Here is a 27408-nt window from a genome sequence, read left to right on the forward strand (position 1 = left end):
TTCCCGTGCTCTCTTTTGTTTTGCTTTCTCTCTTTGCTCACTCAAGATCAAATCCAGATTGTTCTTAAAATCTTTTTCTTGTCTAGAAAACTTGGCAACATTTTGAATGACTGCATCACCTATGTCAATGAAGTTTTCTATCCTAGACTGTTGCTCTCGAGTTATCTTAAAGGAAGGGGGAATAAAATGTTTCCACATGCATGCTTTCAATTCATAAAATGTGTTAATTCATGATTCTCTCCCCTTTTGCACTTTAGATTGTCTCTTTTGCCACCACTTAGATGCACGTCCTATAAACCTAGAAGTAATATGCCTAAGAATGTCAAATTGACTATATTTACTAAACAATGGTTGCACCAACTTCTCTGTATCACACATCCAATCTCTAAATGATATTGGTCCTATATCCTCCCAAAGAATGGAATGTCACTATGAATGGTATGATGCAACTCATTACTATTATGCATATGCAACCTAGGTGTCAACACCCAACTTTGTCTGGGCGAATAACATTGTTTTTTTAAATATATATATATATATATATATATATATAATAAATTAATAAAAATAAAGTAGAATAAAAAAATTTATATATATATATATATTCAAAAATAAGTGTTAAATAAAAAAGAGAAGGATAAAAATAAGTTGTTAAAAAAATAATAATAAATAAAAATTAATTAATTTACGTTTTTAAGAATTGAGTAAACTAATACTTTTTTTTTGTTTTTTTATATAATAAAATAAAAAAAAGATAATTTCGTTTTTTAATTAATTAATAAAATTCAGAAATTAAAAATTAAAATTTGAAAATGAAAATAATTTTTTTGGTAGGATAGGAAGGAACGGTTTCTTATTACGTCGTGCACAAAAACCTCTCTTCAAATTTTGTTTTTTTGGGAGAAGAAAAATGAAGGAGGGGCACGATGCTTTGGTATGCTGGTATCCCTTCCACTCAAAGAAAAAAACTTACAATCACCGCTGCGGGGGCTGATTTTTCAATTCAACACTATGCCTTAACCTATTCAACCCTTCACGCATCATCATCATAAACAATCTTAAAGTCTAACATTTTAGTCCATCATCAAGCACCAGCTTTAATCTTAGCGATTTTGGGTGATTGTGGTGATTGACGATTGCTTTCTTTTTCCGCTGTCGACATTGGTGTCTCCCTTCTTGTCTCAAGCATTTTTTTCCCTTCAAGATACTTTTTCTCATGTTTATTGGTTTAGTTTGATTCTCCTGTTGGGTGTTAATGGGTTCATAAGAATGCACATAGGGATGTTTTTTTATTTTATTTATCTGCTTTGATGGATGCAGTTTTGAGTTCCGATTTATTTTGTGAAGATCTTAGGTTTTAATTATGCCAACTATTTCATTTTCCTTGAGTGGGGTATTTTCTAAAGCCACGATGATACACTTTTTCTGATGCATAGTTTGATTCTTTTTTTGATGCATTTTTTCGCTATGATAAATATAGTGGTGTTTTATTGTTGGTGTTGGATTAGAAATATTTGGTTCATTTGGAATTTAGAATTTGAAGACTTATTCGATATGATATTGTTTGTTGCATTGAGATTCAGTTTTTGATATTTGTGGTTTTTTTTAGAATGATTAGTAGTACTTGTGCTTTAAACTTTGGTCTAATGTTGTAGTTGAATCCAATGCTTGATTTGATTAAAACTTGGTTTGGGAGATTAGATTTAGGGTGTTTCAAGATTTAAAGTTTCAAGTAACCACTCGATGTGTTCAAAAAAATTAATTTATAAATTTCACATGTTTTTTTAAATTATTCCAATTCATGCAAAAATGGTGGAGGTGGGACCTGTGTTTTTTAAGCTTTGGAATCATGCGTACGTGAGTTTTGTTTTTTGTGTTTTAAATTTCAATTGCATTCTATTCACATGTCCATTAGTGTTTCTTATTAGTGTATGTGATAGAATGGTGCAGGAGGCCAAAATCTTGCTACTTTAGCCATTATTTTTTCGTTGCACCTCTGTTTTTTTTAAGTTAGCAGATTTATTTTGCTTCACGCACCACCACACTTCATTTGCACACCACCCCTATTCTTTTTTTAAGTTTGCAAATTTATTTTGCTTCATGCACCACCACAATTCATTCGCGCACCACCCCTATTTTTAATTAGGGTAGCAAATTCTTTTTCTTCACGCACCTCCATATTTCAGTTTGTGCACCCCTTGCTTTTAATTTGGATTCTGTTTATCTATTTACTTCATGCACTTCCCAATGTAATAGCCCCACATCCCTTACATTAAGTTTTATTTTACTTTATGTACCTGTGTTTTCACTAAGCACACACTCCACTCCTTTATTTTCTTCTTAGGCTAAGATGTGTGTACTTTAATACATCCCGCATTTACTTTATGGACCCTGCGTTTCTCTTTATGCACCACGTTTCCGTGTATCTTTTTTGTTTTTTTTCTCATTTATCTCTTTTTTAATTAAATCTCACCTTTCAATCATATCATTTTCAAAAATAATAAATGTATTTTAAAATTGAAATAAGAATTAAAGTAATTTTATTAAAATGATACAAATAAGGATAAATAAAATTTAAAGTTATTTTCTTTATTTTATCTTTTAGTGTCTAATTGACTACTCGCGTCACACGACACTCTTTTTTCAATAAATAAATTATAAAAAATGTATTTGGTGTCTAATCAACAGCTTGCGTCGCACGATACTTTCTTTTAAAATGCAAAAATTATTAGAAATTGTTTTTGGTGTCTAATTGATCGCTCGCGTCACACAACACTCTTTTTCAATAAATAAGTTATAAAAAATGTGTGGTGTCTAATCGGCCGCTCGCGTCGCACGACACTCCTTTTCAAATATGTCAAAGGACAACTTTCAAAAATTAAATCATTTAATCAAACAATTTTACAAAGAACTACGTAGTCCTGATTTATTATTTTTTAATGAGAATACGTAGGACCAAGGTTTTAATCCTTGTCAGGTCCCTTTCACTCAAAACATATGTCTGTTCAATATTTTCTTATTTTTTTGGGAAAAATAAATATTATAAGATAAACATATCTTTTTTTGAATTTAATTAAAGGCACCGCCTTTGGGCGAGCGCTGTAAGGTGCTAATACCTTCCTTACCCGTAACCGACTCCCGAACCCTAAATTTATTTTTCGCAGACTTTATTTTATGGTTTTCCATAGTCTTCCAGAATAAACTATGGTGGCAACTTCAAATCTCTTTTTCCAAATCAATTTATTTTTTCATTTGCCGTCCCGTCGCGATATAGGTTGCGACACTAAGACTATGTGTAGAGTATGTACTCATGGTGATTGAATGAACTTAGAAACTTTAACAAAGTGTGAAAGAAGAAACCAAGGACAAGTAAATCTCTAGGTTAGATGAGGTGATGATAATCATGGGTGTCCGTCGGTAAATGTCAATTACCGATGGATATAAATCCGTCGGTAAACATCCGTCGCTAAATACGATATTTCTTGTAGTGTTTAAGACTTCTTAAGTACCAAGGCCAATCCTTGCCAAGATGAACTTGCAAAAGGTTTCAAAGAACACACAATTGTCTAAGTGTTAAGAATATAGAATCACTTGAGACATTAAGCACAAAACAAGCACAAACAGGACTCAAAGAAAAGAAAAGACTAACACTAAAAGCAGACTCCTAAATGGCAAAAAATTTTAGAGACTTTGGTCTCACAATTATAAACCACTAAGCGTCTAACTATGCGGCCTAAAAGCAAGGTGAGAAAGCACTTAGAACTTTTAACACACTCACTTACTAAAACGTTACACTATTGGTATGAAAAATTGTTCTACTTAGGAGATGAGATTGAACACCTTTGGTTCCCTAAGACACCTAAGTAGGCCATGGATACAATGAAATGATTAAAGCAAAAGAAATTGTTGCACAAGTTTTGGTACAAAGTGAAGCAAGCCGAGAGCAACTTGGATGGTAGACAATAAGATTTTAAGGCTTTTTGGAGAACCAATAAAATGCCTTAGAATACTTCAATTGTATCAAAATAAGTGTCCAAATTATACAAAATTAAACGAACTAAAAGGTGTGGTTGAAATGAGATCCAAAATGTGCAGCCAAAGACTCCAAAACAACACCAAAACAAGCTTTCCAAAGATCACAATTGTTGGAAAATGCACTATCCCGATAGTAAAAGAGGCTTTGGTAGCATTTGTATATGACCAATGTTCAAGCACCAAAGTGTGAAAATGTTCTTTTGCAACACCAAAACACCAAAAGCAGCCAACAAACCTGCAAAGAGTGAAAGAAAGAAACAAAAACAAAACTATGACAAGCAAACTAGTTAGCACACACTCTCTCAAATGAATAGGCTCAAAACTCTCAAGCTCTCAAAGGTGAGAAGAAGGCAAGCTTATAGAGAACACACAAGCTAAAATTCTACATCAATATCCACCACCTAAGGTGCTACCATATCATAGAAACCATTCTAAACTCCATGGCATCATCAAACAACCAAAAATCGAGAGACAAGTGTATGAACCAATGAAAGGAGAAAGCAAGAAAAGCTAATTAGAAATGCTAAACCAAAGAGAATTTAATGAAACATGACTGAATGAGTAAAGAAGAATTGACAAACAACAAATTTAAGGCTGGAAAGAAAGGCAAGCATCACAAAAAGGAACCTAGAAATGCTTTAGAATAGATGAAAAGAATTGAAAATAGAGAAGAAAAAGTGCTCAGAAACAGCCACTATACTCATTGCAATTTTGTGCCAAATTGAGGGAATAAATTCTACTTCTAATGAAGGCAAACTAAATGCAATATAGAGTACACAATCAAGGAATCAATTAGAATAACAAAGAGCACTTAAAAGCACCACAAAACGCACAAAACAATAGTAAAATAGAGAATTCTCGACCACTGTGTCAGAAAACGTGAAAATTTGCCTCAACTTTGCGAATTTTTCATTTTTTTTGTACTCAACATTTTTGAATGATTCTTTTTTTGTATTTTTCATCTAGATGTTAGCTAAATGAGGCAAAATTCAGATTAAAATTTGGACCAGACAGTAAGTCATTATAAATCTCAAACAGTAGGTGTGTGTGTAGTGAAAACTAGAAAAATAGACTAGAGCAGAATTGCTCACGGAAATTGTAAGATGTTCTATGAAAATTCAAGATGAATGAACTTGATTATGATCTAAAATCAAGTATGAATCATAGAAGAACATCTTAAACACTCAAAAGCACAATCCAATTGGTGAAATGGAAGAAAAATAGTGAGACCATTGCCTTACACATCCACAAGCATCACTTGAAGTTCATAATTCATGTTGTGTGATGTAGGACTTGGTTCTCATCAAGCAAGTGCAGAATTCAGCCATATGAACGAAAATTAAGATGAATTAAAGTTCTTAAACATGACTTAAGACAAAACACAACATAAGGAACTGAAAATTAAAAGATGCACTGATTAAAATAAAGAAAAATAGCAAGGAATAAAAAAACAAGTGCTGGAAAACGAAAATGGAACCTAAAACAAATTTACACCAATGAAGCAAGGAGTACTACAAGATGAATCAATTGAGATTCATGTAGCCTCAATGTCAAACGGTGGAGAGCAACAAGAACATGAAGAAACAATAAAAAAACTTGAAGAAAACAGTGGAGAAGAAGAACAACACGGAAATGGAAAACAAAATGTTGGTATTGCGCAATAGAATGTTTAAGCATTTGGACAAAAACCAAGAGGGGGGTGAATTGGTTTTAAGTAATAAAATTAATACTTTAAAATTTTTCCAAAATTTTATCGATTAAATCAAATATTAATTTCTTTAAACACAATAATAGATGAAATAAAGAGATAGAGAAGAAAGTTGAACATAAGTATTTATATTGGTTCGGATCAAAAGATCCTACATCCAGTTATTAATCTCTTAAAAACGAGATTAACTAAATCACTAACAAATATCAGATTACAATCCGATAATAAAAGAGTAAGGAAAAAAAACACATCTCTTGAACACACAAGAGATGAACACCTTTCTTTGAATCACACAGAGAACCTTGACCTTAGCTTTCCTAGCAACACTCAATCTCCTAGAACACCTCTCAGGAAAAGTTATCGCTCTACCCACACTAGGTTTTTCAAAGCTTCTTTTGAGAACACTCAGAGAACACTATTTGCAGTCACAACACTAGCACTCTAGCTTCTAAAAAAGGTAAGTAAGAAGTAACTCTAATGTTCCTTAAATAGGGGTTTCAAAAATTAGGTTAAAAAACTGAACAGTCGTGCTCAACTTACTAGGATAATCGATTATCACTAGTGATAATCTAGTGATAATCGATTATTCCAATGCATTTTCTAAAAACAAGGTTTTGAGCAAATAATCTTGATTATTCCAGTGTTATCCTGAAAAAATTGACTCAGCTCAGGATAATCGATTATCCTAAGTGATAATCAATTATCACATTGATTTTTCGAGAAATTACAGATTTTTGATCTTTGCATGTTGATTCTAACTAATCTAATTACTATTTACAAGATAGCTTTAAACATAAAAATAATATTCTTCAAATTGACTTGCAGATGGCTTTTAGGCTTCTTTTATCATCATCATCAAAATCTTGCTTCATCATTAGACTTGTATTTGCTTTTGCCAACAATCTCCCCCTTTTTTATGATGATCAAAACAATATGTTTAAAGTATCTGCAATCAAAAGATCTCACAAATAGATTTGTTAGTAGTACTGTTTGGTTTAAACTTTTAAACTTTTTCTCCCCCTCTTTTGATCATTTGAAAAAAAAATTAAGAGAAAAGCTCCCCCCTAATTAGACAATGCTAAATAAAATGGACTTTTATTAGGAACTAATAACCATGGTAAGCACTTTACAATAGCAATAAAAATAATAACAATGATGTAGACATTTAAAATTCTTGACTCATGTCATCATCTTCATCATATTTGTCAAACTTATGTTCTAGATTAGAAATCATAGAATTTAGTCCTCTAATTAAGCCAGTGACTTCTTCTTGTCGGGTAGTGGAGATGAGAAAGAATTCTTCAAGTCTCTGGTTTAGGTTTAAGATGTGATCCTCTAAAGAAGAGGATGAGCCACCAACCCCACTTGATGAGCCAATATTTGTGTCAACAGGAGGGATATGAGCAGTGGGAGGATTCTCTTCTTCTTCATGGTCCGAGGGAGGCATATCATCCTTGTGAATGTAAGTATTCCCAAAAGGAATAAATTTCATTTGCTTCAAGGAATTTTCCGCAATTTTGTTTGCCTCAATAGTGTTATGAGATTGTTCATCAGAGACATTTACACCTTTATACTCACAAATGCGAGAGATGAGCAAAGAATATGGGAGTGGATATTGAGGCAGTCGCTTGGCTTTCAGCATTGTGTCAAGGATAATGCTTGGCCAATGGATAGGAATGTGATTGAGCATAACATAAATCATGAGATCAGCTTCACTGCATTGTGCATGATTTGTACCACGTGGACATATAATCCAGACAATAAGATAGTGAAGAAGACGCTCATAAACCTTGAGAGGTCCTGCTAGCAATTGTCGGCCTATTTCTTGATCCGGTCTTCGCATAAATGATCTATAGGCAAATATTCTGTTGATTCCTTCAATGTCAACAATGAGGATTGGAGATGTGCCATCATGAATGGGAAATTGAGCAACATTTCCTAAATATCATCATCCAGAATGATGTCGACACCTTTCACTTTTGTAAACCCCACTCCATCTCTGAATTTGTAGTTGAAGTAGAAGGCCCGTACCAGATCGGGGTAGTAGGTGCCCTACATCTCTGTGAAGAATTTGACCCCTTGTTCAGCAAGAAAGACAAGGATTGTAAAACGCCGATTTACAAACCATTGAGATTTGATGAATTTTGGAGTGATAAAAGGCTTGTCTTTCCATAGAGTGATGAATTCAGATCGCCTATCTTCATCTAAAATCCAGCCTTCGATGGAGGTAGTCCTAGGTGCAGTTGAGGGTTGAGGAGCACGAGATGCAGTTCTTCTATGGGTAGGAATCTTCCTACGAGAAGCTTCAACCATTGTTTAAGTGGAGGAGAAGGAAGCTTTGAGAGTTTTTAAGAAAATGAAGGGTTCTAAAGATTGTGAGGGGGTGAAAAGAGTGTAACAGCGACTAGAATGGCATGTATTTATAGGGAAATGTCTCTAATGGCCATATACACGGATTTTAATGCAAATCTAGCTGTTACAACGGCTAGGTTTTGAAATTATTTGGTCCAACAATGTGTAATAATCGATTATCTGAAAGTGACAATCGATTATTGTTTCAAAAACTGTGTGAAACATGAATCCTAACGAACTGATAATCGATTATCCTAAGTGATAATCGATTATTCTAGAGTGGTTTTGAAACTTGGCTCAGAATTTAATGATAATCGATTATTACATCCAATAATCGATTATTCCAAAATGTTTTGGAATTTTTAATAGAGGCTGATAATCGATTATTGGCATTGATAATCGATTATTGACGTTGTTTTTCGGATTTTTGAAGGAACTTGAATTTTGACACTTTTTAAGAAATCTCTAATATGCCTAAGTCTCTTCTTAGTTCATAAAATCTATCTTTAGCTAATGGTTTGGTAAAGATATCAGCTAATTGATGCTTTGTATCTACATATTCTATCTCACAGTGGCCTTTACTTATGTGATCTCTTAAGAAATGGTGTCTTATTTCAATGTGCTTTGTCCTAGAGTGCATTATGGGATTTTTGGTTAAGTTAATAGCATTGGTATTATCACATTTCAGAGGTATATGATTTAGAAAGATATTATAGTCTTCTAATTGTTGTTTCATCCAAAGAATTTGAGCACAACAGTTTCCAGCTACTATGTATTCAGCCTCTATAGTTGACAAAGCCACACAAGCTTGTTTCTTAGAGTGCCAAGAGACTAATGAACTTCCTAAGAGGTGACAAGTACCACTGGTACTTTTTCTATCTATTTTACAACCACCATAATCAGCATCTGAATAGCCTATCAAACTAGGAGATGCTCCTGAAGGGTACCAAAGTCCAAAGCATGCAGTTTCTTTTAAATATTTTAAGATTCTTTTCATAGCAGTAAGATGTGATTCTTTTGGATTGGCTTAAAAATGAGCACACACACATACAACTTGCATAATGTCAGGCCTACTTGCAGTAAGATACAACAAAGAACCTATCATGCCTCTAAACTTAGTCTGATTTACTTCTATTCCTGATTAATCTTTGTCTAAATAGCAGGAGGTTCCCATAGGAGTACTTGCTTCCTTAGTAGTATCCATTCCAAATTTCTTAAGTACTTCTTTACAGTACTTAGATTGAGAAATGAAAGTTTCATTTTCCATTTGCTTAATTTGTAGACCCAAAAAGAATGTCAATTCTCCCATAATTGATATTTCAAATTCTCCCTGCATTATACTAGCAAAGCCCTTACATAGAGAACTATCAGTAGACCCAAATATTATGTCATCTACATAAATCTGAACTAGCAAAATATGCTCATCTACTATTTTAATAAACAAAGTTAGATCAATTTTACCTCTTTCAAAATCATTTTCTAACAAAAATGTACTTAATCGTTCATACCAAGATCTAGGTGATTGTTTTAATCCATACAATGCTTTCTTCAATTTATAAATGTGATTAGGAAACTTATAGTCTTCAAAGCCAGGTGGTTGTTCAACATACACATTTTCTTTAATAAATCCATTTAAGAAATCCCTTTTGACATCCATATGATACAATTTAAATTTCATGAGAGAAGCATAAGCAAGAAGTAAACGTATAGCTTCTAACCTGGCAACTGGAGCATATGTCTCATCATAGTCTATACCTTCTTCTTGTCTATATCCTTTTGCTACAAGTCTGGCTCTATTTTTAGTGATGTTTCCATCTTCATCCAGCTTGTTTCTAAACACCCATTTTGTTCCTATGACTTGGTGTGAATCATCCCGAGGAATGAGTTCATAAACTTCATTTCTTTCAAATTGATTTAGTTCTTCTTGCATTGCTATACACCATTGATCATCTTGGAGAGCTTCTTCTACATTTTTGGGTTCTATCTGTGAAACAAAAGCAACAATCATACATAAATTTGACATATTTCTAGTAACTACTCCCTTTGATATATCTCCAATGACATTTTCCAAAGACAATCCTCTAGGTGATTTCCAGCTTTTGGCAAGATCTTTAGGTTCAGCCAATGGGTTCTCATTTTGGTACATCTCATCAAGAGCTTCTTTGAAATATTCTTCATCACCTGCATTTGTTTTATTTGACTCAAGAGGGTTCTCCTCAAGGTCCACAATTTCATAAAAAACAACATGCATAGATTCTTCTATATTCAAAGTTCTTCTATTAAAAACTCTATAGGCTTTACTAGTTAATGAGTATCCTAAGAAAATAACTTCATCTGCTTTAGAGTCAAATTTACCCAAATTTTCTTTTCCACTATTTAGGACAAAACATTTGCATCCAAATATTTTTAAATGTGCTACATTAGGCTTTCTTCCTTTAAACAATTCATAGGGGGTAATTTTCAAAATTGGTCTAATGAGCATTCTATTTAATACATAATAAGCCGTGCTCATAGCATCAGCCAAAAATATTTAGGCACATCATATTCGTTCAACATTGTGCGAGCTAATTCTTCTAAAGATCTATTTTTCCTTTCTACAACTGCATTTTGTTGAGGAGTTCTAGGTGCAGAAAAATTATGCATAATTTCGTTTTCTTCACAAAAGTTTTCAAACAATTCATTTTGAAATTCTCCACCATGATCACTTCTCAAAACTTTAATTTTCAAATCTTTTTCATTTTGAATCACTTTTGCAAATTTCTTAAAGGCTTTAAAGGCCTCACTTTTTAGTGTGAGAAAGAAGGTCAATGTATATCTTGAGTAATCATCAACAATAACAAGAGCATAATAATTTCCCCCAAAACATTTTGTCCTTGAAGGACCAAACAAATCCATATGCAAAAGTTCTAAAGGCTTTGATGTAGAAATCACATTTTTTGAATGAAATGATGATTTTACTTGTTTTCCTTTTTGACATGCATCACATAGTTTATCTTTTTCAAACTTTATTTTTGGCAATCCAATTACTAATTCTTTAGAAATTAGTTTGTTTAATTGTTGCATGTGAATATGAGCAGCTCATTTATGCCACAACCAAGGATTTTCTTCTTTAACAACCAAACAAGTTATATCACTAGATGATGCAGTATCAAGATCAATCAAGTAAATGTTATTGTGTTTCATACCTTTTAAGGCTACTTCGTTGGAGTCCTTTTGATGAATAATGCAAAAGTCACTCTCAAATATTACTTTGAGTCCTTTATTACATAATTGGCTTATGCTGAGAAGATTGTGCTTTAGTCGTTCCACATACAGTACATCCTTGATTTCCAAAGTGTTTCTTCCACCTACATCACCCGTTCCAAGTATTTTTACCTTGTTGTTATCCCCATATGTAACAAATCCTTGTTCCTTTCTTTTAAAGTTCTTAAACTTCTTTTTGTCTCCAGTCATGTGTATTGAACAACCACTGTCAAGATACCACATTGATCTTCTAGATTTAGAAGTCATCTGTAAAATAAGGAAACAATTCATTTAGGTCCCCAACAACTTGTTTGGGTCCTTGGGGTTAGAAGAAAAATATCTACTTATGAACAGACACCCAATGATACTTCCTATTTGGAACACCAAAATGTTTAATATTGCATTTATTTGAAGTATGACCCTTTTTCACGCAATAAAAACATGTAGCAGTACATGCATATGTATTCATAGAATGAGACGTTCCTTTTTCTACCCAAACTCTACGAGTTCTTTTAGTTTTATTTTTAAAATTATGATTATGAGCATGCTTGGTCTTATTTGGATTTTTCTTAAGATCAAACTTTTCACAGTTTTTATTTTCTAAGGCATCTTCAAGATGTTTCTCCAAAATACATATATCAAACATGTAACTTTTACATGAAGCACATTCAACAATTTCTTTTTCTTTATTTTCTAATATTAAAATTTTATTTTTTAGAAATTCTTCTTCTTCAAGAGAGATTTTTCAAATTTACTTTGCAAATCTTTAAAATCAGATTTTAACTTTTTATGAGCAATATCCAATTTACTAGATTTAACAAGTAATTGTTGAAAAGCATCATACAGATTATCATAGTCATTTTCATTGCAAGTAGAATTTACCTCACTGTCAGAATCATCGTGATTAGCCATCAAACATAGATTTGCTTCTTCATTATCAGTATCGCTAGAATTTGATGAGCTTGAGGCATTGTCTTCCCATGCTATGTATGCCTTCTTTTTAAAGTATTTTCTGCCCTTCTTTTCTTCACTTTTCTTTGAATTTGGGCAATCAGCCTTGACGTGTCCAGATTCTCCACATCCGTAGCATTTGAAATTAGAGGATGATCCTTGATTCTCCTTCTTGTTGTTCTTGAATTGATTTTTACCTTTGGCCTTCATGAATTTTGTAAACTTCTTAATCATGAGACTAAGATTTTCATTGTCATCCGAATCTTCTTCTTCCTTTTGCTTTTTGCCTTTAACTACTTCAGTTTTGAAAGCAATGTTCTTCTTTCTTCCAATATCTTCTTCTTCATTTAGTCTACCCAGTTCAAGCTCATGCTCCCTTAGCTTTCCAAATAGGGTCGCCATCGTCATTGTCCCAAGATTTTATGACTCCGTGATGGTTGTCACCTTTGGCTGCCAAGTCCTGTTGAAGGATTTAAGAATTTTTATATTTAATTCATCAGTGTCAAAAGTTTTACCTAGACCTGTGAGATGATTGACGATGTGTGTGAATCGTTTCTGCACATCATAAATAATTTCTCCTTGTTGCATTCGAAACATTTCGTATTCTTGGATCAAGGAGTTCTTGCGTGCCTTTTTCACATCGTTTGTTCCTTCATGGGTCACACGCAATATTTCCCACGTATCTTGTGCATTGGTGCAGACTGAAATCCTGTAAAACTCATCTAGGGTTAAAGCAGATGAAATTATATTTCTAGCTTTTACATCATACTAAGCTCGTCTATTTTCGTCTGCTGTCCATTGCGAGAATGGCTTTAGTTCCTGCACATCATTTACAACATTAACAGGAAGAAATGGACCATTTAACACAGCATCCCAAATACCTCTATCAATAGATTCCAGAAAAATTTGCATCCTGACTTTCCAAAAAGGATAATTTTCACCAGTAAATAGCGGAGGTTTGTTGATAGACGCACCCTTAGCAAAAGTTTGATTTTGTCCAACCATTTTCAAAAAATTTGAATAACTATCAAAGCAAGCTTTGATACCAATTATTGGTATCGCGCAGCGGAATGGACAAAAACCAAGAGGGGGGTAAATTGGTTTTAAGTAATAAAATTAATACTTTAAAATTTTTCCAAAATTTTATTGATTAAATCAAATATTAATTTCTTTAAACACAATAATAGATGAAATAAAGAGATAGAGAAGAAAGTTGAACACAAGTATTTATACTGGTTCGGATCAAAAGATCCTACATCCAATTGTTAATCTCTTAAAAACGAGATTAACTAAATCACTAACAAATATCATATTACAATCAGATAATAAAAAAGTAAGGAAAGAAAACACCTCTCTTGAACACACAAGAGATGAACACCTTTCTCTGAATCACACAGAGAACCTTGACCTTAGCTTTCCTAGCAACAGTAGCAGCACTCAATCTCCTAGAACACCTTTCAGGAAAAGTTATCACTCTACCCACACTAGGTTTTTCAAAGCTTCTTTTAAGAACACTCAGAGAACACTCTTTGCAGTCACAACACTAACACTCTAGCTTCTAAAAAAGGTAAGTAAGAAGTAACTCTGATGTTCCTTAAATAGGGGTTCCAAAAATTAGGTTAAAAAATTGAACAGTCGCGCTCAACTGACCAGGTGATAATCGATTATTCCAGTGCATTTTCTGAAAACAAGGTTTTGAGCAAATAATCGATTATCAGAAGTGATAATTGATTATTCCAATGCTATCCTAAAACAATTGACTCAGCTCAGGATAATCGATTATCCTAACATTTTGATTTTTTGAGAAATTACATATTTTTTATCTTTGCATGTTGATTCTAACTAATCTACTATTTACAAGATAGCTTTAAACATAAAAATACATGTTCTTCAAATTGACTTCCAAATGGCTTTTAGGCTTCTTTTATCATCATCAAAATCTTGCTTCATCATTAGACTTGTATTTGCTTTTGCCAACACAAAACACAAGTATGGATCAAGAACCTTACCCAAACCAAGAGGATGGATGCACCAAAGGCTTGAATGGCTCTAGATACCATTGATGGACCTCTTTAGAGTAGAATTGGAAGGAGATCCATAACAATGCAGCGAAAATGGATGAGGTGTTGTAGACTTTCGACCATGGAAGATTGGTGAAGATGAAGAGTAGAAATGAAACTATGGAATTGAAGGTGGCTAGAGGAGATGAAGGAGAAGGATAGCCATGTGTGCTCTCAAATTAATAGAGGGTGGAGTGATCTCAACACTAGCATCTATTAGCAATTCAAGAGTAACCCTTACATGTGCATATGAAGCTATCATTTATAGTAGATTAGCTTCCTTAATGCAATTCAAATTAGGCACAAATGAAACATAGATGTAGCTTGAAGAGCAAGCTTGATTCTCGGCCATGTGATGTAAGAGGTGATGCAAGATGACACCAAGTGTCCTTTTCACACAGTCCTTGCCTTGGTCATGCTTAGCTTGCTTGTCTCCATGTGTAACACATGCTAAGGAATCTTGGCCAAGAAGGAAATTGGGCTCGACCCAATTTTATGCACAATGTAATCACAAATGTTCTAGCTTATTTATTGAAAGTAAAGCCTAAACAATGACCCAATTTAAATCTAAACTATGGTCTTCCATGCATCAACTCATATTTTATAGATTTCTTTGGCCCATGTGAATAAAGTGAAAAGCCGATGATTGACTTAATAATCTTGTGAGAGGCCCATTTGTATCTTCTTCATCATGCTTCTAGTGATTGGGCCTCGAGGTGGGCTTGGGCTTGTTGATGCATTTGGGCTTAGGCTTATTGGGATTACATCAAGACCATAACAACTGAACTGTAGAGAGCATAATCAAACGGGTACTAAGGCTCTCAACCGTTCAGTTACATCATGGTAATCGATAATCAAGATAGGAATTTAAATTTCAGGGGACATGGATAACGAATAGTGGTTTTATCAACCGTGTAGTTATGTCACATTGATTGATGGATGTTGTGTAAGATAAGTTGAAGTACTAACACAAGACGTCACTGTTTGCAAATCGGAATTCATGTACACCCCGTACACATAGTATTTTTTGAACATGTCTACTTCTAGCTAAACAATCACAATTTTTCTAACCAAAAGATGATAGCATCCTAAGATGGATAGAAGATTAAGAATATTATTGTATGTGTCGATGAACACAATAGTGTTCTTACTCAAGAGCTAAGGCTTGACAACTCATTTGCTAGTTAGCCGATTAAACCTTTGACAAGACAAGTCAAGATTTTCAACATGCTTTGCTAATACAAGTCGTTCTACTCTCTCTACTTTCTTATAAACAAAATGACATGTCATGCTAAAATACACCGAACGAATCCATTATGCAACCTTTATTTAATAGTTATTTTTATGATTGATAAAGTATAATATAAATTAAGTTTGATTATATAAACATAACTAGTAATATTTGTTCTATGGGTGAAACACATAAAAATATTAGAGTAGAATTTATTTGAATTGTTACCTTCGTTTGTTCTCTTCAAATGTGAATGAAAATTTTAAAATCAAATTTAAAAAATATAATAGTCAACTTAAAATATTTAAATTTTGTCAAATTCTGATCGGATCGACTGGACCAAATTTGGCCAGCGTAAACTCAGTCAAATTTAGCCAAATTTAAGCCAGGATTGACTAGGCTGAATTTGACTAAGGTCAATTTACCCAAATTTGGTTAAATTTTGGACGGATCAGACTAGATCAAATTTGGCTAAATTTTGGCCAGACCAACTCCACCACATTCGGCCAATTTTGGATGGAGATGACTCGGTTGAATTCGGCTAGGTCAACTCGGCCAAATTTAGGCTACATCGACTTGGGTGAATTTCGCCAGGGTCAACTCGGCCAAATTCAGCCAAATTTTGGTGAGGCTAACTCCAAAATTTGCCAAATTTTGGCTCACGTGAATTCGGCCGAATTTCGGATAGCACTATCTCGGTCAAATTCGGCCATGATAAAGATGTAAAAATGAGCAAGGGCAAGGATCCACTTGAAGAACTTAGAGGACCCATGACAAGGGCTAGAGCAAGAAAAGCAAATGAAGCTCTTCAACAAGTATTATCTATATTATTTGAATACAAGTCCAAGTTTCAAGGAGAAAAGACCCATGTTGTGAAATGCATCATGACCTAAATGGAAAAGGACTAATGTTGTGCTGCAATTTTTTTTATGTTATTAGTTTGTTTAAATAATGGCCTAATCATTTGTAAAAATTGGTTGACCAAATTATGTTTTGGATTAACCGATTAATGGACTTTAGTTTCGCTTTATTTTCAAGTTGTAATAAGGCCCATTTAGCAATCTAAGAATCAGCCTTTGGGAGACTAAGGGGAAGCATAACTGAATGCTTTTGGGGTGACTTTTAGGTTGCCAAAATACTAGTTACAATCAGCCACTAAGTAGTGGGATCATTAATAGCTTAAGTGGGATGTAATGGGTCTTTTGTAATTCTGATGGTTAAAGTTTCTATATAAGCTGAACCATTTTCATCAATGAAACAAGTTAAGTTAATATTAGAGTTTTTCTCTTCTAAGATCTTAGTGAGAGTGATTCTCCTAAGTTCTTGAGTGATTCAAGAACTCTTGGCTGTATAAAAGGACTTTTCTAACCTTTGTGTTTTGCCTCCTTCGGAAAGAGTGATTCTTTCCTTCCACCTTTCATATTCAGCTTTTATTCTTTCTTCTTCACCAAATTTTTAGAAAGAAAATCCAATTCTACCCAGATTTATCTCATGGTCATAACTCACATTCTATTACTCCAAAATTAGTAATTCTTAAGCCTAAACTAAAGTTCAGAACATGAACTTTCACGTCGTTTTGGAATCATATCAATTGGAGTTTTATACCACAAGATATCGACTATTCTAAATTATTATCCAAACTAAAATGTCAACCACTTTCCTGTTTACCTTTTCACTAATTTTCCAAGTTTCCTACAAGGTTTTAACCCTAAAGATCCTAAGTCAGCCCTTGTGCAAATGGGGTTCACATCAGGCCAAATTTCGGTAGGTATCAACTCAACTAATTTCGTTCAAATTTCGGCCAAAACAAACTTGGTCACGCTCAGTCAAAATTCGGTCGGTGCTGACTTGGCCAAATTTTTCCAAATATCGGTCAAGGTCAACTTGCCAAATTTATCTTGAGGCCGACTAGGTCATATTTGGAAAAAAAGTTTGGTTGAGGCTGATTCGATCGAATTCGGCCAAATTGACTTTGCCTAATTCGACCACATTACGACCATGGTCAACTTGGTCAGATTTGGCCAAATTCGGGACATGTTCGACTCGGCGAAATTTGGCTAAATTTCGGCCAAGTCCAACTTCGGCCACATTCGGCCAAGTTTTTGTTGGGGACGACTTGGTCAAATTTAGTCAAATTTCATCCGAGGTCCACTTGGCCGAATACGGCCCAATTTTGGATAAGGCCAACTCGCTTGAATTCTGCTGAATATTGGCTAGATCAACTCGGCCAAATTTGACTAAATTGGGTCAAGTTAGTGTTGGTCGAATTTCGGCCAAGCCTGCTCCGACCAAATTAGGTCAAGTCGGGCCCAACCAAAATTTGGTCGTACTTGGCCAAGACGACCCGACTGAATTCAGCCGAGTTAGTCCCGACCAAATTTCGATATATTTGACCCCTGCCTTTTCTCATCTTGAACAATAACGAATTCCACAAGTGATAAAATTTCAATTTCCTTCTTTTTGGAGTGAATTTCAAATTTTATTATTTTAGTTATTTGAAATACCTTCTTAAAATTCCTCAATTTCAATTTCCTTTTAATTTCCTCATCCAAACAAGTTATTTTACTTCAAAGAAATTCAAATTCTCCAAATAAATGAATTACTCTCTTAAATTGCCTCATCCAAATATGCCATTAAAGAAATTCGACTAAACAAAGTCAATATGAATAAATACTAAAAGTGAAGAACAATTTGCTGGAGATTAAAATTTTCAATTTTTCAAGAAAAGCTTATTTTAACCAAAATTTTATTCAAAATTTTCTTTTATGGAAAAAATTGTCAAAAGATCCCATCAAATAAAGTTGATTGACTATTACTAGGCAGAGCACACATTCAAACATAAAAGATGCCACATTTCATGCTTTCAAATTTTTGAGAATTGTATATATAACATATGCAAGTGAACCAAAAAATACATTATTATTGAAGGTAAAAGACAAAGAGTTGCAAAGAAAACCAAATAAAAAAAGTAGGGAATAGTACAAGAATTTGGAATTTCTCTTACTCTTTTCTTCTTCATCATAAACAGAAAAAATCAATTGTTTCTACTAGTAAGGATAATTTCTCAATTTGCAGAAACTGGAACTTACATTGCATTCAAGGCTGCAATGGCTGAATTTATTTCTCTCAGAACCCCAGTTATGTCAGACCACTCTGCTTGACAGTGTAGCTTCTTCTCTCTGACAAAAGATGGTTTGTTAAAAACTAATAAAAGGTGGAATTTTCTTCCATGATCAAAACCCAGATAAAAGACCCACTTGAAGTACCAGCACAGCCCTACTTCAGCATCACCATTCATCAACAAAATTGTTCATTCTAGTTTGAATGAATGCCATTTCACAACAGTTTACATGAGGTGGAGACACCATGTCACAAAGATGTCAGGAAAAATCTGCATGCATGCCACATCGTTGAATCAAGAATAACTGAGAATTTTTCACCATATTGTTGAATAAAAACATCTGCATCTGCTTTGCTTCAATAAACTTGACCAATAATTTCACCACAGAAGGCATCACATCATGAAACTTCTTCTTTTCCCTTGATCCACCTACACTCAACACTTTGTTCTTTTTCCTTTTTACAACTTTGTTGTTTTCCAAATTCAATCTCAATTAATTTTCCCCTCCAAAACCCTTTCTTCGTTTTCCCTATCACAGTTTAAGAAAAAATAGTTGTGATATGGAACCGAAGCTCAGCTATTGAGGAATATTACAGTACCTCTCTAACCCAAATATATCTCAACTTTGCTGCACAAATAAAACCATACAGCCAAATGTGCAGATTCTGGTCCAATGTTTGTCAAAAGATCATGAAGATCAGACACTCCTAGCCATAGAGACAAAACTGATACCTGGTCCTCTCACCAATAATAGTGCATTCTGCAGCTTCCTTTTCCCCTTCCACTGGACAATGCAGGAACTGATCAAAACAATTCAAACAAAGAGAGTCTAAACAAAATGTCTCCTCATAAATGTCCGTAATGCATCTTCCACAATGAATGCAGCGTATTATGCATACTGTGCAACCTCTACAGAGCTGAGTAGCAACATGCTGCTGCTGACAACTCTCAGCAGGACAATCATAAATAGGTCTCACTTTCTTGCATTTTGGACATGCATCTACGTCGATTTGACGGCCATCTTCACGTAAGATATGTGAATACTCTCTCCGGTAGAATTGCGGCTTCTGATTTCCATGTTGCAAATGCTTGCTAGTATCCAGTAATTTCTTTAACTCTTCCAACTGCTGTTCAGTCACATGACACGTACCAGCAAGCCCACCAATTCGTAAATGCTTGATACCAGATTTTCCATATGACTTAAGAGCCCTGAGGTTCAATAAGATGCCCTCAATTGTGATTTTGATACAATCTGGAACACTAAGCTGAAAGAGGTACATTCAAATTTGTTACATAAATAATTTCAAGATATGTCATTTCAATATAAGTTAAGCTATCAAAACATCGTAGTACATAGACAATGATGTGTTTTTCATAAACATGCAAAGGAAATGTAATTGAATTAGCATTAGCATGGTAGCGCACATTCATCTTTACTGTTGTGTGTGCAACAATTGTTCAAGAATAGAAGTTCATAATTGAATTGTAATGCTTAGACTACTAAGCAAAAAAGTTGTGCCTACTATTAGTAATACATACAAAATATTGTACATTGACATCATTATATATTAACAACAAAATATATACAAAATATTGCCAGCATGAAATCTAAAATATACAAAGCACCAACTTGAAAAAACCATAGCTCTTTAAAGATATATTCTTGGGAAAGTTTTGATGTAAAAGAAAGGTTAACATAACTCAACAAGACTCAACAGGTAGCAAAAGTTTTGAAGTTAAAATAACACCAAATCTGCAAGCTAGTGATGTAGGGTTAGCTTCAAGCAAGGTTTTAAAAGGAGGTCAGTCACTTTATTGGTAATAAATGATATGTACACATGTTTGTTTTGGATCATGTTACAAATACTAACCTTCATCAATCCTGTGTTACTTCGTAAAACTCTTCGAAGACCACTGTCAGTGACCCATAAACAGTTCACCAGGATCAGGCATTGAAGGGTACCTTGAGCTCTGTTGGTTAACTTCACAAGTTTATCATCAGTAATCCTTTCGTTCAATGGCTGATTAATGTGCACAGTCCTCCATAACAAAGGATCACCTCTAACAGCATCACGCAATGTTCTGCAGACCTGTTCAACAGAGAGAAGGTCCCGCACACCTAGGTAACCCAAGACAAAAAACAAAGCATCATGTGGGTCACCTCCTTCAGCATCACATTCAATTTTGGTGCAGTTTTGCATTGCTTCAGTGCTTGGAACCAAGTAATTGTCATGCTTAACGCTCGTAAATCCCCCTTCACTTCCCTCAGCCACAATGCCCCCACCAAATACCCCATCAAAATTTTGATACCCTTTGAAAATATCACCTGATACAGACATCTCATTCTCCTTAGAACTAAACCCATGTTGCAACTTCTCAAGGCCATTCCAAGTCCAACCCAGACCTAAAAGGTGAAGATGATCATGATCACCGATCTTTTCATGTGTTTCAGCCAGCAAAAAGTCTATATCCTCAGGTGGGAAATCCCATTCAAAATCAAAATCCTCAATCCAATCTGAGAATGCTGCCAATGTAGATTTTATGTCTAGTTCAAAAGGGTCCACTGGCAACCGACCACGAACATCATCATCGTTGTCATGTTCATCGGTGTCATCATCAACAACCACTTCCTTTGCATTCTCCAAATAAAAACATGTCTCTCCTAAATTCTCGTTGAAACAACATAGGCAGCAAGAACTGCCAAAACAATCACAGCTTTTGATCAAATGGCCGTCCAACACCGACCCATTTGAGGGGCAAAACTTCTTCTCTTGCGGAATCAAAAAGCTAGATTCCTTATAAGAATCAAAAGCCATTCTTTCCCTCCTTAACCGTCACTGTAACAAAGAAACAGAAACCCTGCAACAAAGGATAACCGGAACTCAAAACACGCACCTGTAATGCCTAATCTCTCCCGTTTTTTTTTCTCAATTGAGTGGAAGGAAATAAAAAACAAAAAACACGCACTTCAAAGCACAAATTGATGACAGCAGACAAAAATAACAAAAAGGGGAGATTTGTAAAGAAGGCAAAATAGAAGAATGAGAAAAATAAAACAAGAGGGTATGGAGCATATGTATCACCAATGTTGGGCAGGAAGAAGAAGATACAATGTGATTTGGAAAATCAGGTTTGTAATAGCCATGGAAAAACAAAAAAAAAAGGAAGAGAGGAATTACGCTCTACTTCATTGTTTTGGATTTTCGCCAATTCATGAGAGGGGACAGAGATTAAGACAGTCAACATATGGAGGTAAGGATCAGATTCCTACTCTCCTCAACAAATGGAGGAGATTAAGTTCACAGATTCTTTGAGATTATCTTTATACATGATTTTGTTTTTATTTATTTCTTTTTTACAACGTTAGAACATTTTAATTTCAAACGTTAAAAATAAAATAAATAATTTATTTGTTCTTTATTTACATAGCAATTTGTTCTTTCTATTTTTATTTACCTTAATTTAGTTTTTATTTTTAAAAATTTTATATAATCAAGTCTTTTCGGTAATCTATAACTATACATATGAACGGGATTCCCCCTTTGTGTCCACATTTCATAATTCCAACTTTACCCTTTACAATTTAATTATTTATTAAATTTTTAAAAATTAACGGTTACTTTTACAAGTCTTTATAAAACTATTTACTTATCTCCTTCCTTTTTTTTTCTCATACTATTCATCAACAGTTATTTTCTCATATTTTCTCCATACATTTCACTTTAATTTTTATAAATATATTTTTATTTTGTTTATTAACTTAATAACATTACAATATCATTAATTATTAATATAATTCAAAAAATATGTACACAAGCGCTATCGCGCCTGTGTTTACGCTAGTACTATACTAATTGCGTTAAAATGGTATCAAATGTTAAGTTTTTGAAATTTTTGATTTATTTTTTAAAAATATTAAAATTTGTCACGTGTTAAATTGATGTCGTGTCACAGGACAATGATAGTATGATGTGACAAGAGCATTCTCACATGTCATTGTTATGCTAGTGTCATCTCTTCATTCTCAACTTAGTCCTTGTATTTTTTATTTTATCTCAATTTAGTTCCAATTTTAGTAAAAATTTAATAATTTTGTCCCTCTTCAAATTGAAAATCAAATTTAATTTTTATATAAATAATAAACAAATATTTTTATTCAAATTGATATTTTTATTATATATTTTTTTAACAAAACTAAATTTATTTATATATTTTTATTCAAGATAGCATAAGTTTTTAAATAGTTATAAAATATTTAAATTTTAAAAATAGTAATTAAAAAATAAAATAAATAAAATAAAATCTATAACTATAAATACAAATTATGGATAAAATAAATTTTAGTTATTAAAATAAAATAATATTATAAGTAGTTATTAAAAATGTTAAAAAATTAAATAATTATTTTGTAATGAGTAGTTATTAAAAGAATGACTAAAATAATAAAATAATAAAATAATAATTTGTTATAAATAATTATTTAAATTTAAAAAATTGTAATTAAGAGTATAAGATTTAAAAAATATAATTAAGAGTGATTGTGTAAAATTTAAATTTTTCATCAAACTGCTGGTACTTAATCATGTTGATTTTATCTGAATGTTTTAGGAATCTGTAACACTCCATTTAATTAATAACTCTAATTAAAGGAAGCGTCACACAGATTAATATAGTAAGCATGGTCCTGAAGTATAAACGTTACTCCTTACAGTAGTCTAAAAGAAACAGGAAGGAAATTTAGACACACCACGATGCCAGTAACATAATATCATAATGTATCGACTACATCTCGAAATAAAACCTAAAGGCACGACAACACATGGGCTATAGCCTTAAAAGGAAAGCCCAAGCAAAAGGTATCCAGCCCAAGCAAAAGGTATCCAGCCCAAGCAAGCTATGCAGCGGAGTCACCATTTTCCTGTTGGCCACGAGGATTTCTCGCATCTGCTCACTTAAATAAATTGATGATCATTGTAAAAAGAGAGAACCACACAAGCAAGACATACAACAAACAAAAGGGTAAGCTAGAGCAGAAAATGGTTTATCACACAGTTACGTACAATTTTGCAGTTCAAGATGCATAAGCCAACCAATCATGTTATGACTTGCAAACAATACACTAAGACTCAGACACGACTCATCCAGATACATATAATTAGTCGGATTCAGCGGATGCTTGCACTTGTGGTGGCTTTTATTGCTCTATTGAGCTGCTCTACCGAGCTAATTGTTCCAGTGTCTCAACCCCCACACACAAGGTTAGCCCTTAATGGGTTCCAAGCCTCCTACTACTTTAACTACTCGAGTTAGTACGCTCTACATGAGACTAATCGACTCTTTAGAGCGTCATGATGCAATCCTTACCTTGAATCCTTACTAAATTATATAGATGGGGCACCACCATGAACTCCCACTAACAATGGCCATGGAATTAAGTCCTGACCAACTAAGGTACCACCATGAGATCTCACCTAGAGATTCATGGAATTACGCCCTAACCAAATGAGGCACCACCACGAAACTATCGTGGAATTACCCCCCAAACATACCAACATCATGTTTCATCCATTAATATATAATCATATCTCATACCAACACCATGCCACTTTCATTACCAACCACCCCATTTGTTTTACATGCCCAGATCATACCAACACATCAATCCAATTCATAACCTCAGATATTTCATGCATATTCACATACCTCATACTTTAAATAGAGCAAACCAACATCATGTTTCATCCATTAATATATAATCATATCTCATACCAACACCATGCCACTTTCATTACCAACCACCCCATTTGTTTTACATGCCAAAATCATACCAACACATCAATCCAATTCATAACCTTAGATATTTCATGCATATTCACATGCCTCATACTTTAAATAGAGCAAACCAACCAATCAAACAATCAATAACAACCATGTGAGGAGAACAATGTGGCCTACAACATATCTCGCTCAAGCCAGAAGCCCTCGCTCAGGCGAGAGGAGTACCCTCACTCAAGCTGCAGGCTCTCGCTTAGACATGACTGCGACAAAGGTCCTGGGAGGTTTTGCGAGCGCTCGCTTAGGCGAGGCCATCTCGCCTAAGCGAGATGGTCTTTCGCTCAAAACTCAATTTACTCGCATGAGCGAGTATTCGAGCAAAACTCCTGGGCAATTTTTTGCTAGTATCGCCTAGGTGAGACAGGCTCGCTTGGACGAAAACACCAGATCTTGCCACTGTCCTTCCTACAACAGCCATACATACATATCCAAATAACATAACCAGGCAGTCCACACATTCACAGTAGCATACAATCCATACAAGACAAGAAACAGGGTTGAAACAGATAGATTTACAGAAAGTACTAAAGACCCTAGCTTCCCTTACCTAGAAAGAGCTAGTATAAGACCTCGACACCGAACAACGGAGCACCACAACTCTAGGAATAGATTACAAAGCTCGAAAAATGTAGCAGAACATATTTAAACGGGTTTATTATTACAAACCCTAGTTGGAACCATCAAGAATAAGTTGAAGGGAAAAGAGCATGAACTGAGAGCAACTTACATGAGTAGGGAAATGAGTTGAACTCACTTGAAGACAAAGATGTCTCAAAAGCCTAGCATAGAAACGACAACAGATCTAAGGAAAAGGGGAGACTGTTTTCTGAAAGTGGAGTGAAATGAAAGGGGTTAGGGTAGTTTAGGGTCCTTGGTTCCCAATGGGCCATCCCAGGGCCCAACTGATTTGGGGCAGCCCCTATAAAATAAGGACAGAAAAATAATTGGGCCTTACAAAATCTATATTAATGAAGTTAATGACAATGCACAAGTAGTATATTCCGATTTTTCATATGTATCACATGTTCGAACAAAAGGAAATATGTTTCACTTTGTACACACATTATATATGTTCCAATTTTCATGGTCAATGTTTAATAATATTATTATGAATACATAATATGATGCTCTTGAATGTGCGTTAATGGTGTCGTACGTTTATCATTTGCCTCACTTGCAATGTTATTTCTGCAACCTAGAAAGCTAAGGTTTCTTTATTTTTATTTTTGGTTAAAATACCTTTTTGGTTCCAATTTCTATCAAGTTTTGTTAAATATGTCTTAATTTTGTTTTTGTGTTCAAATATGTTCCAATTTTCGTTAATTTTGTTCAATTAGGTCCTTTTTTGCTAACACCGTTTAAATCCTTAACGACCTTGAACAGTGACTGCCACGTGTCACTTTGTGGGTTTTTTGAATTTTTTTTTATTTTTTTAAAATTTTTTTAAATTTTTTGGGAAAAATATGTTTTTGGTCCTTAAAGTTTTACCAAAATTTGGAAATGGTCCCTGGTCGAAACTTGGTCACTGTTTGGTCCCTGTACTTTCAAAATCATTGTTTTTAGTCCCTATTTTTGAACAGCGTTAAATATAACAAACGGCGTGCCACATGTTATTTATTTTTTTTATAAAAAAAAAACTAGCCGACACTTTTCACAAAAATTGGAAAAAATATGCTTTTGATCCCTGAAGTTTGAACTTAATTTGGAAATGGTCCCTGGTTGAAACTTGGTCACTATTTAGTCCTTGCACATTGAATAATAATAATATAATAATAGTACTATACTAATAATAATAATAATATTATTATTATTATATAATAAGAATATATAATTATTAATAGTATTATTATATAATAATAATAACAATAATAATAATTATTATATATAATTATTAATAATACTAAAATAAATAATAATATTATAACTATTATTAAAATTATGTTAAATTATTCATTTGGACCCAATTTTCGTAAGTAAATTTGAATTTGGTCCCTTAATTTTTAAAAGTGCTACCTAGGTCCGTAATTTTAATATTTTGTATCAATGAAGCTCCTTCAGTTAAAATAACAGAAACGATGTTAAGAGTACAGTGACATAGAGATATGAAATCTAAAGAGTGAAGTGGCACAATAATGTGGTCACTGAGGTGCATGCTCGAGCCCCTACAATAACTTTCTTTATGCATGACATCATTGGTGGATCAACCCCTTCAGAAAGAATCGTTGTTGGCACCATTGTAGACACTCAAACAGCTAAACTTCCCTTCTCAAAACCCAACAACAGGATCTTCCCCTTTAAAGGTGCCATACCATTAGTTGATACAAACACTACCACTAATCTACACACTCAAGCACCACCATGGTCATAAAAAACATTGACAAAAACAAGGTTGTTATTGATAGGAATCCACTGGGAGCATCACTAGACAAGTTTTTGTTCAGAAGAATAACGGTTATTGACGATGAAATTACGCAGGGGCACGAGTTTGGGTCAGAGGTTATTGGTAAAGCACAGGGATTTCATTTGACTAGCTCATTGGATGGAAGTAGCCGAACCATGGCCTTTACGATTGTGTTTGGTGGTGAAGGTGATGATGAGGAGGATGTTGTTAGTTTCTTTGGTGTGCACACGACAGCCACAAAGGAGTCTCATATTGCTGTTGTTGGAGGAACTGGAAAATATGATAATGCAAAAGGGTATGCCAAAATTCAGACACTGCCTTCACCTCAACAACATATCACAAATGGCTTCGAAACACTTCTTCATATTACTATATACATAGCTTAGATAATAGATCATAGCAATTAGCAAGGCAGATTACATATTCTTTGTAGTTAAAGAAGCAAAACTTTTTTCTATACATGAATGGAAA

The 27408-nt window shown here is 33.9% G+C and overlaps 1 protein-coding gene and 1 pseudogene across 2 annotated transcripts; one reads left to right on the plus strand and one right to left on the minus strand.

Annotated features, from left to right (window-relative positions):
- Positions 1-18480: 18480 nt before the first annotated feature.
- Positions 18481-22002, minus strand: LOC114181062 (F-box protein SKIP14-like). 2 transcript variants are annotated; one of them, XM_028067387.2, is made up of 3 exons: positions 21881-22002; positions 20573-21560; positions 18481-19966 (listed from the first exon to the last, which is right to left on the minus strand). In XM_028067387.2, the coding sequence occupies exons 2-3, from the start codon at positions 21515-21517 to the stop codon at positions 19409-19411; spliced, it is 1503 nt and encodes a 500-aa protein (XP_027923188.1). In that variant the 5' UTR covers positions 21518-21560; positions 21881-22002; the 3' UTR covers positions 18481-19408. The 2 variants fall into 2 exon arrangements, with proteins under 2 accessions (XP_027923188.1, XP_027923190.1); XM_028067389.2 differs by having other exon boundaries at positions 21785-21928.
- A 2643-nt stretch (positions 22003-24645) lies between these two features.
- Positions 24646-27323, plus strand: LOC114180517 (dirigent protein 24 pseudogene; annotated as a pseudogene).
- The last annotated feature ends 85 nt before the right edge of the window (positions 27324-27408 follow it).

The sequence above is a fragment of the Vigna unguiculata genome, chromosome 4 (genome assembly GCF_037176805.1).
Source record: "Vigna unguiculata cultivar grain cowpea cultivar isolate G323 ecotype 2 chromosome 4, ASM3717680v1, whole genome shotgun sequence".
Classification (NCBI taxonomy): Eukaryota; Viridiplantae; Streptophyta; class Magnoliopsida; order Fabales; family Fabaceae; genus Vigna; species Vigna unguiculata.